Here is an 11,483-nt window from a genome sequence, read left to right as displayed (position 1 = left end):
CGCGGGCCTCCTCCGGGACCGCCGCCCGCGCCCCGCGGCGCCTCCGCCCGTGCCGCTGCGCGCCGGCCGGGCAGAGGCCTGGCGCCCCCTCCCCGGGGACGTGGGCGCGGCGGCCGGCCCGAGCGGCGTGGCCCCCCGAGCACCGCAGCCCGCGCGCCCGCCCAGATTGCGGAGCCCTGCGGAAGGAAGTGTGGGCCGCGGCCGGCGCGCTCGCGGGAGCCCGTCGCCTGCGGCCACACTTGGGTGGCGTCAGGGCGTGAGCCTTCGGGAGAAATTCCAGAGGAAGCGGCCGGGAGGCCGGGAAAGGCGGGCGCGCCCCACCCCACCTGTGGCGGCCGGCCGGCTCCGGGCTCCCGGCGGCCCTTTGTGAGGTCCGGCGCCGGGCGGCTCCAGGCTGCCGGCGCGGTCCCGGGGGACAGGCTCGGCGGCCCTTCCGGGGCCGGCCGAGGGCCAGCGTGGACTGCGCTCTGGCCCACTTCCCGTGCGGCGCGAGGGTCGGAGTGGGCCTCGCCTGTTCCTCAGCCGTTCTGGCGGGCGCGGTGGGGATCCTTAGTCCTGGGGAGCCCAGGGGCTGCTCCCTGCGCTGCTGTGCGCTCCGCAGCGCTGCCCCAAGCTCTTCTGAGCCAGGATCCCGGAAGGGACCCCGAGACCTTGCAGCATTGCAGCCCTTCCCACGTTGCAGGTCACACGTCCTCACAGTTCGGGAGAAGGCTGGCAGATGGTTGGGGTTCCTTGTGCCGGCCTGGGACCCGCCTGTGGCTCTCGGCCGGCGGGTCATCTGAGCTCCAGGAGAACCCTGCGCTTGCAGGACGGGGTCACACTCCCCTGTTAGGACAGAACCCAAGGAGTGTGTTTGGTCAGGGAGACCCAGGAGGAGGTTTCCTTAGGAAGAGGGTCTGGGCAGCTTCGCAAGAAGGGCAGGATTTGGGCAGGATTTAAGAGGTGGCCCCGCCCTGCCAGTCGGGCAGGGGTGCTGTCTCTGCGCCCAGCTGTGGGAGAGGTGTGCCCCGTCTTCCTAGGGAGCACGCTGGAGGGCCTCCGTAGTTCTGGATGCTCTACCCAGGCTTCCAGGGGCCCGCAAGGTGGGCAGGGCACGAAGTGTGGCCTTATCTGGGCTTCAGGAGTCTGTGTTAGGGACTTTTGCAAAGCTCTGTCTGCAGTTGCTTTCCTCCAAAGGGCATGCCTGCCTGGGGCCCAAGCACGGGCCGGGTACTCGCCGAGGGCTCTCCGTCCAGCAGAGGCGTGCCGGTGGTAGACCTGCTGAGAGGCCAGACAGGCAGACACTGCTTGCCTTCAGGCTGCTACAACTCTGTCTGTCCCGCAGGTGTCACAGACCCAACTAGAGGTGAGCATGGCCGAGCAGGAGCCCACCGCGGAGCAGCTAGCACAGATCGCCGCGGAGAATGAGGAGGACGAGCACTCGGTCAACTACAAGCCCCCCGCCCAGAAGAGCATCCAGGAGATCCAGGAGCTGGACAAGGATGACGAGAGTCTGCGCAAGTACAAGGAAGCCCTGTTGGGCCGCGTGACTGTGTCTGCTGGTAAGTGGGCTGAGGCAGCACCAAGAGGGACACCTGTCCCTTGGGGGTTCCTGCTGCCAGCCGCCCCCTCCCCCCACCAACGGCAAGTTAGGGCTGGGGTAGAGCTCTAACCTGCTCTCATCCGCAGACCCCAACGTCCCCAACGTTGTTGTGACCCGCCTGACCCTGGTGTGCAGCACGGCCCCAGGCCCCCTGGAGCTGGACCTGACAGGTAAGTGGCCTGAGGTCCCTGGCCTCTGGCAGCCTGCTGGTTCCACTGGAAGTACTTTCTCAGCACGCGCGTGCCCTCTTGTGGGGGGCGTGAGAAGCGCAGCCGGGAAGTCTGCAGCGTGGCTTTGGAGGGGCTGGGGGTCCTGGGTGGGCTGCCTGGGGCTATGTGGGTCAGGGTGGGCGCCGAGGGAGTGTCGTGCCCCTTCCTGCAGCTGAGCCTTCTAGTACAATCTTTTCTTGGGCACAGGCGATCTGGAGGGCTTCAGGAGGCAGTCCTTTGTACTGAAGGAGGGCGTGGAATACCGGATAAAAATCTCTTTCCGAGTAAGGCAGGGGCTGTGGGAGGTGCTGGGGGGCCGTGGGCCTGGAAAGCCTCGCCGAGCTTTGCCCGGCTTCTCTCCCTGCAGGTGAACCGAGAGATCGTGTCTGGCATGAAGTACATCCAACACACGTATAGGAAAGGCGTCAAGAGTGAGTGGGGGGTGGAGCCCTGCCCCCAAGATGGGATAGCTGCACGGGGGCCCTGGGATCAGGATGGGGAGAGAGAAGACAGTGTGTGCCCTCGGCCCTGGGTGGGGTCGGGCAGCCTTGGTGACCGCCCATTTCCTGCACACAGTCGACAAGACCGACTACATGGTGGGGAGCTACGGACCCCGGGCGGAGGAGTACGAGTTTCTGACCCCCACGGAGGAGGCGCCCAAGGGTATGCTGGCTCGAGGGAGCTACAACATCAAGTCCCGGTTCACAGATGACGACAAGACTGACCACCTGTCCTGGGAGTGGAACCTTACCATCAAAAAGGAATGGAAGGACTGAGCCCTGACCCGGGAGGCGGGCAGGCCTCCGGACAGACAGACGGACCTGTCTGACGTGCCCCACCCCCATCAGCCCCACCTCTCCGTCCCAACCCCTCACCAAAGTGCTGACAGGTCTGCCCCCCCCCATCCCGGCCGACCCTGCCCCTCCCTCCTGGCCCCAGCCTCCTCGGTGGTCTCGCCTTGCTGCTTCTGCCTGTGCTGGGGAGGGGGGAGGGAGCCTCCAGGCCAAGCCTCCACCTCCCCTTCCATACCCCTTTGGGTCCCCCCACTCGTCCTAATCTGACCTGAGGCCCTGGCTCTTGCAAGGGAATCTCCTGGACGCCCAGGTCCTTGCAGGCCTTTGCAGTTGCCCTGAATCCTGTTCTTTCTCTTTTCCCGGGGTGGGGGTGGGGCGGGGTGCATGATTCGAGGCCTCCTGGGGACCAGCCGCCCTCCTGCTTTGACCTGTCCCCGGTCGGTTCGCCCATCGCTGTCAGCAACTGTCTAACCATGATGCCTTAACGTGTGGAACGTGTGCTGTGGGGGCCGTCACTAACCTCTAACCCCCCATGTCTGCATGAGCATGTGGTCTCCCCCGGTCCCTGCCCCATCCGCAGTCCCCGTGGCCCGGGGAGGTGTGTGGGGTGTGCTGCTGCTGCTCCCCTGCCCGCCAGGGCCTAGCCAGCCCCCTCCCCCGGCTGGGGCTGTGGGGACGGCTCCAGGGGCTGGCGGGAAGCCAAATTGCCAAAACTGAAGTTGCCTCCATTCCCATCTGGGAGGCCAGGTGTCCTCACGCCTCTGCCTTCTTTGTCCTTGTGGGCGGTGCCGGAGCCCACGGCCCCAGCAGACAGCCCTCGGTGGACAAAGCCAGCGGCCGAGCCTTACTTGTCCCACCTGGGCCTGCCGGCCTGGAGTCGTGTGCCTGGCCTGTCAGTATTTATTGCCTCCATATGTGCCGTCCTCTGGGCCCCCTGGCCTGCCACCTCTGCCCCCAGGCTCGGTGCCACCATCCCCGGCAGGCCCTCCCCGGACCCAGCCAGGACAACTGTGGGACCAAGCGGGCACAGTCGGAGCCCTCCCCTGTGCCTCCCCTCCCCTCGCCTCCCCTGTTGGGCCTGGGCCTAGAATGTTCAGGAGCCTGACCTTGCTTCTCCTTTTCTGACCGGGAAATAAACTCCCTCAAAGCAGCCAGGGTGCCTGCGGCTGTTGAATGATTTGAAGCTTTCCTTTAAGGTCTGGCCAGTGCTTCCCTGGGCGTAGGCCTGGAGTCTCCCCGAATTGCCCAAGTTACACGGTTCTTGGCTTAGGGGCAGGGGGGGTGCACTAGGTCTTTCTGGGGTCTGGAGCACAGACTCCGTGGAGGAAATGTCCCAACCCTGAAGAAGGGGAACCTTGGCAGAGACAGTCCCGGGACGGAGTGGGATGAGACGGTCCCTGTACTCAGCAGCGGGGGCAGGAGGCCGGACCGGAAGTCAGAGCTGCGGGCGGCAGTGCCCTGGAGGGCCCTATAGAACCCAGGCTCCAGGGGTGGAATGGGTGAAGTGGGGTGGACCGGAGGAAACTGGGGGGCCCTCACTGCTTAGAGGTGCAGAAGAGCAGCAAGGGGGGGGGCGCCTGGGTGGCTCAGTGGGTTAAGCCTCTGTCTTCGGCTCAGGTCATGATCTCAGGGTCCTGGAATCGAGCCCCACATCGGGCTCTCTGCTCCGCGGGGAGCCTGCTTCCTCCTCTCCCTGCCTGCCTCTCTGCCTGCTTGTGATCTCTGTCAGTCAAACAAATAAATGAAATCTTTAAAAAACAGCAAAGGGGCTTCTGGAGGACTGCACAGCCTCTACCGGATCTTGGGGTGGGGGGCGGAGCAGAAGGGGGACACTGCCTCCTTTCCTCACACCGTGGGAGGGCGTCGAGCAACTCTGATGCTCCCTCCCCAGCGCGAGGACGGGTGGGGGGGTGGGGGGGAGTGCAGACTGGAAACCACCTCATGTGGCCTGGCGCCTGTTGTGAAACCTACTCTTTCCGTGCTCTGGGCAGGTTAGAAAGGGGTTTTGTGCCACACTTCATGGTGACAGGAAGCTGCTCTCTGAGAGGCTCGGCTGGCCACACCTTTGGGGCCCTGCCCCTCCTGCCAGTGCTTCCCAGCAGGGGATGCCCAGCCAGCAGCTTTTCCCTGGCTGGGGTGGCAGTGGACGGCTCCGCTCACCAGGGCCCCCTGCTGGATGACAAGATGAAGTGTCCCTTCCCACCCAGACACAGGTTAGAGAGGAGCCTGGCCCTGTCGGGTGGCACAAAAGGCCAGTAGGGCTACACCATCCTGGGCTCTGGGTCTGGGTACCTTTCCCACTGAACGGGGATGCAGCGACCTCTGAAACGCACCCCGGCCCCCAGAGGTATACCCGGGCGGGGGCTCGAGCTCAGCCGGCCCATCACAGTTCCGGGGCTGGCCACCGCCACACCTCTCCCAGTAGTTTCCTCCGAGGTCCACGGAAAATCTAAAACCAGGGTTTAAACCGTGTGTCGACAGTTCAGCGGGTCAGGGCCTTCTGAGGCTCCCTCGGGCCATGGATTTTCCCAGCTTTAGTCACACATGTGGACTCGGACCCTAAATGCCGAGTTGTACCGGCACCTTGCCAAGGGCCAGGACTTTGCTCCGGCCCCTCCCCGGGTGAAGGGTCACATCGGGCGGCACCTGCAGGACTTGCAGAACGTGTCTCGTCGGTCCCAAGTCTAACCTGGTCCTCCTGGTTTCACCCTGAACCTGTCTGTACAGTCTGGGGGCCTGTGCCTATGGTCCTCTTCCATTGTGTCCCCTGTCCATGTCCCCCAGGAGCCTCCAAGCTGCCCCCTCGTCACCTATTCCTAGATGGGCCCTTCTTCCACTGACTCTTCCACTTACTCTGTGTGGACACAGAGTAAGGATCTCTAACGTGACTGATTTGTCACCAATGACCGTGATTTACGATAATCTTCACGCCCTGCACGGACCCACTCTGGAATCAGGACCTCCTCCCACCCCTCCACCCCCGGGGCCACGGCTCCCCACGGTGCCCCAGCATGCACGTGTGCAGGGTCACATGGTCCTGCCTGGCAGTGAGACCCTACAGTCAGGAGCTGTCCTTCAGTAGCCTAGCGAGCACTTCCTGAGTGTCCGTGAGCCTGCTGTTGACTCCCTCAACACCTTCTACCCTAGCACAGACTGGAAAGGAGTTTTATTCTGAGAACTCTATTTAAACAAACAAACAAACAAACAAAAACTCAGGGAGCCTGGGTGTCTCAGTGGGTTAAAGCCTCTGCCTTCGGCTCAGGTCATGATCTCAGGGTCCTGGGATCGAGCCCCGCATCGGGCTCTCTGCTCAGCAGGGAGCCTGCTTCCCCCCTCCTCTCCCTGCCTGCCTCTCTACCTACTTGTGATCTGTCAAATAAATAAATAAAATCTTAAAAAAAAAACAAAAAAACCCCCCAAGACTTTATCTTTTTGAGAGACAGAGCACAAGCAGAGGGAGAAATAGACTCTCCGCCGTAGGGAGCCTGATGACAGACTCCACCCCAGGACCCTGGGATCTTGACCTGAGCTGAAGGCACATGCTTCACCGACTGAGCCACGCAGGCAACCCAAGAACTTTTTTTAAGATCTTATTTATTGACAGAGAGCTGCAGAAGAGGGAGAAGCAGACTCCCCATGGAGCAGGGAGACTGATGTAGGACTTGGTCCCATGACCAAGAGCAGAAGGCAGATGCTTAATGGACTGAGCCATTCCGGAACCCCTGAGATCTACTTTTTTTTTTAAGATTTTTTATTTATTTATTTGACAGAGAGAGATCACAAGTAGGCAGAGAGGCAGGCAGAGAGAGAGGAGGAAGCAGGCTCCCTGCTGTGCAGGGAGCCCGATGTGGGGCTCGATCCCAGGACCCTGAGATCATGACCTGAGCAGAAGGCAGCTGCTTAACCCACTGAGCCACCCAGGCGTCTCCCCCTGAGATCTATTTTTGAGAATAGTATTTATCAAAACATCATATCACCCAGTAATTCGCACGAGGTATAATGGGCACCTTCTCAGAGAGAGACGCCTGGAGGGTGTCGTGAGGCAGCGGTACTGGTCCTGAGAGATGCTGGGCCGCAGCCACAGGGCAGGTGGGCCCTGACCTCCAAGAGCACATTCCAGCTCGGGACCCAGGGTACATGGTGAACACAGCCCCACAGACTCTCTCTGGAGCTTCTGGATGGTACGTGAGTGGGTCTCTCGAAGGAGGTAGATGCCAGCCCTCCCCTCAAAGCCGAGGTCTGCAAAGGTGTTCAGTGAAGCAGCCTGTGTTCTGGGACCAGCCCCATAGAAACCGGGGACCTCAGCCTTCCCCAAACCAGGCTTCCTTCCAGCTTTCTGACGACCCCACTTTGCTGCTCCTGCACAGGCTGGTACAAGAGGCGAATGGAAGCTGGGCAGGCGCCCTGAGAAGGCACAGCCAAGATACCCAAACACGCGGCCCGTTAGGCCAGAGCCTCGTTTAGGCCCTGGTTTTCACAGCTGTGGTCACCGCTGCACCATCATCACCTGTGTCAAGGCCCGTGGACTGCACGTGGCACAGACTCGAGAGTAAGGCTCATTCGCAGCCACAATGGGATCTGGTCTGCTTTGTCCCCCCACTGCTCCCTGCTTTTTATTTTTTAAAGATTTTATTTATTTATTTGACAGACAGTAGTAGGCAAGTAGGCAGAGAGGCAGGCAGAGAGAGAGGAGGAGCAGGCTTCCTGCTGAGCAGAGAGCCCGATGTGCGGCTCAATCAGAGGACACTGGGATCATGACCTGAGCCGAAGGCAGAGGCTTTAACCCACTGAGCCACCCAGGCGGCCCATCTGCTTTTTCTTTTAAAGATTTAATTTACTTACAGAGAGAGACAGCGAGAGGGAACACAAGCAGGGGGAGTGGGAGGAGAAGCAGGCTTTCCACCGAAAAGGGAGCCCGACGCAGGTCTCAATCCCAGGACCCCAGGGATCATGACCTGAACCGAAGGCAGATGCTTAACCAACCGAGCCACCCAGGTGCCCCTAAACACTTTAGATTAGAATCACAAATTCAGTATATTTGAATCACTCAAAGTCTCTAATAGATGCATTCCGTTAAGTGTGTCCTGCAGAGTGGTCCGTGCCCGGTGTGGCACATGGACACACCGGAAAGCTGTTTTATTCTGGTCACTAGACCTTTTTTTTTTTTTTTTAATTATTTATTTGACAGACAGAGATCACAGGTAGGCGGAGAGTCAGGCAGAGGGAGAGGGGGAGGCAGGCTCCCCGCTGAGCAGAGAGCCCGATGCGGGGCTCGATCCCAGGAACCTGGGATCACGACCTCAGAGGCAGACGCTTAAGGACTGAGCCACCCAGGTGCCCCTTGTTCTCCCCTCGACCCCGAAGCTCTTGTCTGTTGTCAAGACTACGTGCTCTGGAGTGACACCGCTCCAAACCATGACAAGCTAATCAGCGTCAGGGGACCGTCCATTTGTTCGCTCTGTCCCCATCAGCAGAACCAAACCAAGCCCCGACAGGCAGGCATCTAAATGCGGGTCAAATCCAAGATACAATAACCTCCTCCACCAGGCCCCAAATCCCGGTCTGTAAGGTTGGGGTTGTGGCACTGACAACGCCGGGAGACAGGGCAGCAGCCATGAAGCGAAGCGCCACGCATTCCCCAGAGAGCAGAAGGGGCTTTGCTTGCAACTACCGGTCATTCATCTGTTGGATCGTCAGGCCAGGGCCCCTCGGACGCTGGGGCGGACACGTTCACGGCCCTTCTGTGCGGAAGGCTCAGCTCCCGACAAGGCCCCCGTGAAGACAGACATCACAGCGGAGACAACCACCCTTGCCTGGGGCCGGCTCCTCTGGCGGGGGGAGCCCTGCACGGGAGGCGAGAAAGCGCCCTCACAAGCCCCCTCCCGGCCGCGCGAGAGCCCTTCTCTCGGGGCGCGCTCCGGGGACGGCGATGTCACACGGCCGACGCCGCTGCGTGCGGGCGCTTCGCCGCTTCCCGCCGAGCCGTGATGCTGGCAACGAGTCCTGGGGCTAGCGGCGGGGCCTCTCCGACGGGGAAGCGAGCGCGAGGGCCGTTCGGGCGTGCTCGCGGGGAGGGCGGCCGGGGGAGCAGAGCGGCGGGGGAGGAGGGACACGCCGGTCGGCCGCGACCACCGCCCGCAGCACCGGGATTTCCGCTCTGCAGAAGCCGCCGCCAGCCGAGCCGGGACGCGCGGACCGAGCACGGGGGTCCCGTGGGCGCTGGTGGCGGCTCCGTCCCGGCGGGCGCGTCCCGCTTGTGCTCGGCGGCGGCCGCGTCCCCGGTTCCGGACCCACTGGCGCACGGCCCGGCCTCCCCCGCTTCCTCGCCCGCCTTCCGGCCCCAGCACGTCCGGCCTCGGTCTTCCCCACGCCTCCTCGGCGCCCCGATCCGCCGCCGCCGTCGCTGCCTCCGCCGGGCCCGCCCCGCCCCGCCGAGCCCCACCGAGCCCCACGTGCAGCCGTCCGCTTCCTTAGCCGCGGTCCCTGACAGGCACCGCCCGAACCTCACGCACACCGGAAGTTGCGTTAGCCCAGCTTCCGGCTTGCGGAGCTAGGGTGGTGGGTGGGAGGTGTCAGTTACGGACAGGCCGTCCAATCAAAATGCAACACGAGGGGTTTCAGAGGCGCAAGCGCAGCCCCGCCCCTCACCTGAGAACTCCGCCCCACTGCCACGTTCGACGAGGGATCGCGCGGGCGTGCGCGCATCTCCCAGCCAATCAGGAGCCACAGAGCCCGGGTCCCCACAGGCAGCAGCCATTCCAGACCCACGGAAGGTGTAGGAGAAAGCCACCAGTCACAAGTCGAGGAAGAGAAAGTTCTCCACCGGAAGCCAATGAGAAGCCAGGGAAGAGTGCGAGCGCGAGCTCCCCGACCAATCCCGGGAGAGAGGGAGGGCGGCCTCCACGGCGATTCCGAATCCGGGGTCGGGGGCCAGTGCGGGTAGCCAGTCCGAGGGCTTCGAAGGCGGGCCTCGACGCCCACCAGCCAATCGTGCGCGGGCGCGGGCGGGCGCGCGCTCGGCGGCGTTCGGGCTTATAGGGGCGGGGCGGCCGGGGCGCGCTCTCGTGGCCTCGCTGTCCCGGCGGCGCCAACTGAAGCGCCGCGCCCGCTGCCGACATGCTGCGCCGCGCTCTGCTCTGTCTGGCCCTGGCCGCGCTGACGCGCGCGGGCGCCGCTGCCCCGGAGGAGGAGGACCACGTCCTGGTGCTCAACAAGGGCAACTTCGAGGAGGCGCTGGCGGCCCACAAGTACCTGCTGGTGGAGTTCTGTGAGTGCCGCGGTCCGGGCCGGGCCTGGCCGCCGCGGGGCGGGGACGGGGGTCGGGAGCCGGGGGCAGGCGTGCACGCGGGCAGGCGGCGCTCCGGGGCGCCCGCCCCCACCCGCGGCCGCACGGGCCGCCGCCCCTCGACAGCCTGCGGAGCTGCTGTCAGTCCTGGGGCCGCCCCTCCTGCCCGAGCCGGACTCCGCGGGTGACGGCAGGTCCACGGCCAGCTCGTGCCTTTGTGCCCGCTGTCCGCGTGGCAGGTCCCTCCGTGGGACGGTAGAGCGGGGGACCCCTGTGCGCCGCCGCAATTACAAAGGGGCTCTCGGAGGGCAGCCCCCCGCCTCCCCCGGGCTGGCCCAGGGCGCGCGCCCCTGCGGGCACTGCCTTGCAGCGTGCTGTCCACCCGCACCCAGCACCCGTGTGCGTGTAAGTGTTGACGCTGCCGGGCCGGAATCTCGAGCCCCGCGGGGCTGCCGGCCTCAGCGGAGAGGCAGCTCTGCTGCCCCGGTGCACGAGCCTCTGCTAAGCACGAGCGTCCGGGCCGCTGTGCACAGGTGCGGATCGCACTGGCAACCAGCTCTTAGCCTCTCTGGGTTCCCCGAGGGCAGTGCCAGGGACATGGCTGCCCGTGCTGCCCGCAGTGATGGGAGGGTCCCCGTCGCTAGAGTCTGTCCAGTGCTGACTGGCGGAGCAGGGGGGCCGGTGCGGTTTGTGGTTCTGGCCTCTGTCCCAATACTGCTCCCGAGCCCCGAGCTATCAGCTCAGCCGTGAGTGTTCCCGGGGTTATCTGGGTGAGCAGATAAGATTTTCATGGAAGGAAGTAGGGAGGAGAAGGTGGGGGAAGCACTTGAGCAGTGCCACTCTCTAGCACCCCACTTTCTTTTTCAGATGCCCCTTGGTGCGGCCACTGCAAGGCTCTGGCCCCCGAGTACGCCAAAGCCGCTGGGAAGCTGAAGGCAGAAGGTTCGGAGATCAGGCTGGCCAAGGTCGATGCCACGGAAGAGTCTGATCTGGCCCAGCAGTATGGTGTCCGTGGCTACCCTACGATCAAGTTCTTCAAGAACGGGGACACAGCTGCTCCCAGGGAGTACACAGGTGTGACTGCCACGCTGCCCCAGAACGTGGAGCGTAGCTGAGGGGCGGGAGGGGAGCCTGTTCTCCGTCCAGTTCTGCCTCTCAGGCCCTTGTGAGGAGTGTCCAGCCCTCCCTGCAGCGTCTCTCTGGTGGAGAGGGACAGCCTTCAGGGCTGGTGAGCTGAGAGCTGAGGCGTCCCGAGACTGACCGGGGAGGAGAGGAAGGCTGGGGCCCTTGGGACCACACAGAGGAGCAAGTGTAGTGACCGCTAACTCGGGTGTTCCAGCCGCCAAGCCGAGCGCCGCCAGGGACAGGCCGGCATCAGGCACCTGTCACAGCCGAGCTCTGTGCGGCGCGAGCCCTTGTGGCTGCCTCGGGGGCTGGGCCCCTGTGGCCTGGTAGGTACTGATGAGAGGAGAGACTTTTGTCTCTAGAACTGGTTCTGTGGCTCTGCTGTCGGAAAGCTCTGGAGGAGCCTCGTTAACCCTGACGCCAGCAACTCTGGGCTCCTTCCTGTGCTGCTGTTTATGGTTCCGGTGTTCGCTTTTGGAACAGGAAGC

At 63.5% G+C, this 11,483-nt stretch overlaps 2 protein-coding genes across 2 annotated transcripts in view; both read left to right on the top strand.

Moving 5' to 3' along the window:
• Positions 1-3,737, top strand: part of LOC111160393 (Rho GDP dissociation inhibitor alpha) — a 4,299-nt gene extending 562 nt beyond the window's left edge. Inside the window, exons 2-6 of the mRNA XM_022523482.1 lie at positions 1,325-1,541; positions 1,669-1,752; positions 1,999-2,075; positions 2,159-2,222; positions 2,368-3,737. Coding sequence (XP_022379190.1) covers positions 1,352-1,541; positions 1,669-1,752; positions 1,999-2,075; positions 2,159-2,222; positions 2,368-2,567 — 615 coding nt within the window. The 5' untranslated portion in view covers positions 1,325-1,351 and the 3' untranslated portion in view covers positions 2,568-3,737. The remainder of the gene's footprint in view (positions 1-1,324; positions 1,542-1,668; positions 1,753-1,998; positions 2,076-2,158; positions 2,223-2,367) is intronic.
• Positions 3,738-9,643: 5,906 nt separating this feature from the next.
• Positions 9,644-11,483, top strand: part of LOC111160335 (prolyl 4-hydroxylase subunit beta) — a 9,522-nt gene continuing 7,682 nt past the window's right edge. Inside the window, exons 1-2 of the mRNA XM_022523373.1 lie at positions 9,644-9,852; positions 10,738-10,944. Of these exons, the coding sequence (XP_022379081.1) occupies positions 9,702-9,852; positions 10,738-10,944 (358 nt within the window). The 5' untranslated portion in view covers positions 9,644-9,701. The remainder of the gene's footprint in view (positions 9,853-10,737; positions 10,945-11,483) is intronic.

This window comes from Enhydra lutris, unplaced genomic scaffold, assembly GCF_002288905.1.
Source record: "Enhydra lutris kenyoni isolate GAN:26980312 unplaced genomic scaffold, ASM228890v2 scaffoldscaffold75, whole genome shotgun sequence".
NCBI lineage: Eukaryota > Metazoa > Chordata > Mammalia > Carnivora > Mustelidae > Enhydra > Enhydra lutris.
The sequence above is the reverse complement of the archived record's forward strand: the minus strand, read 5'-3'. Positions and strand labels throughout refer to the sequence as shown.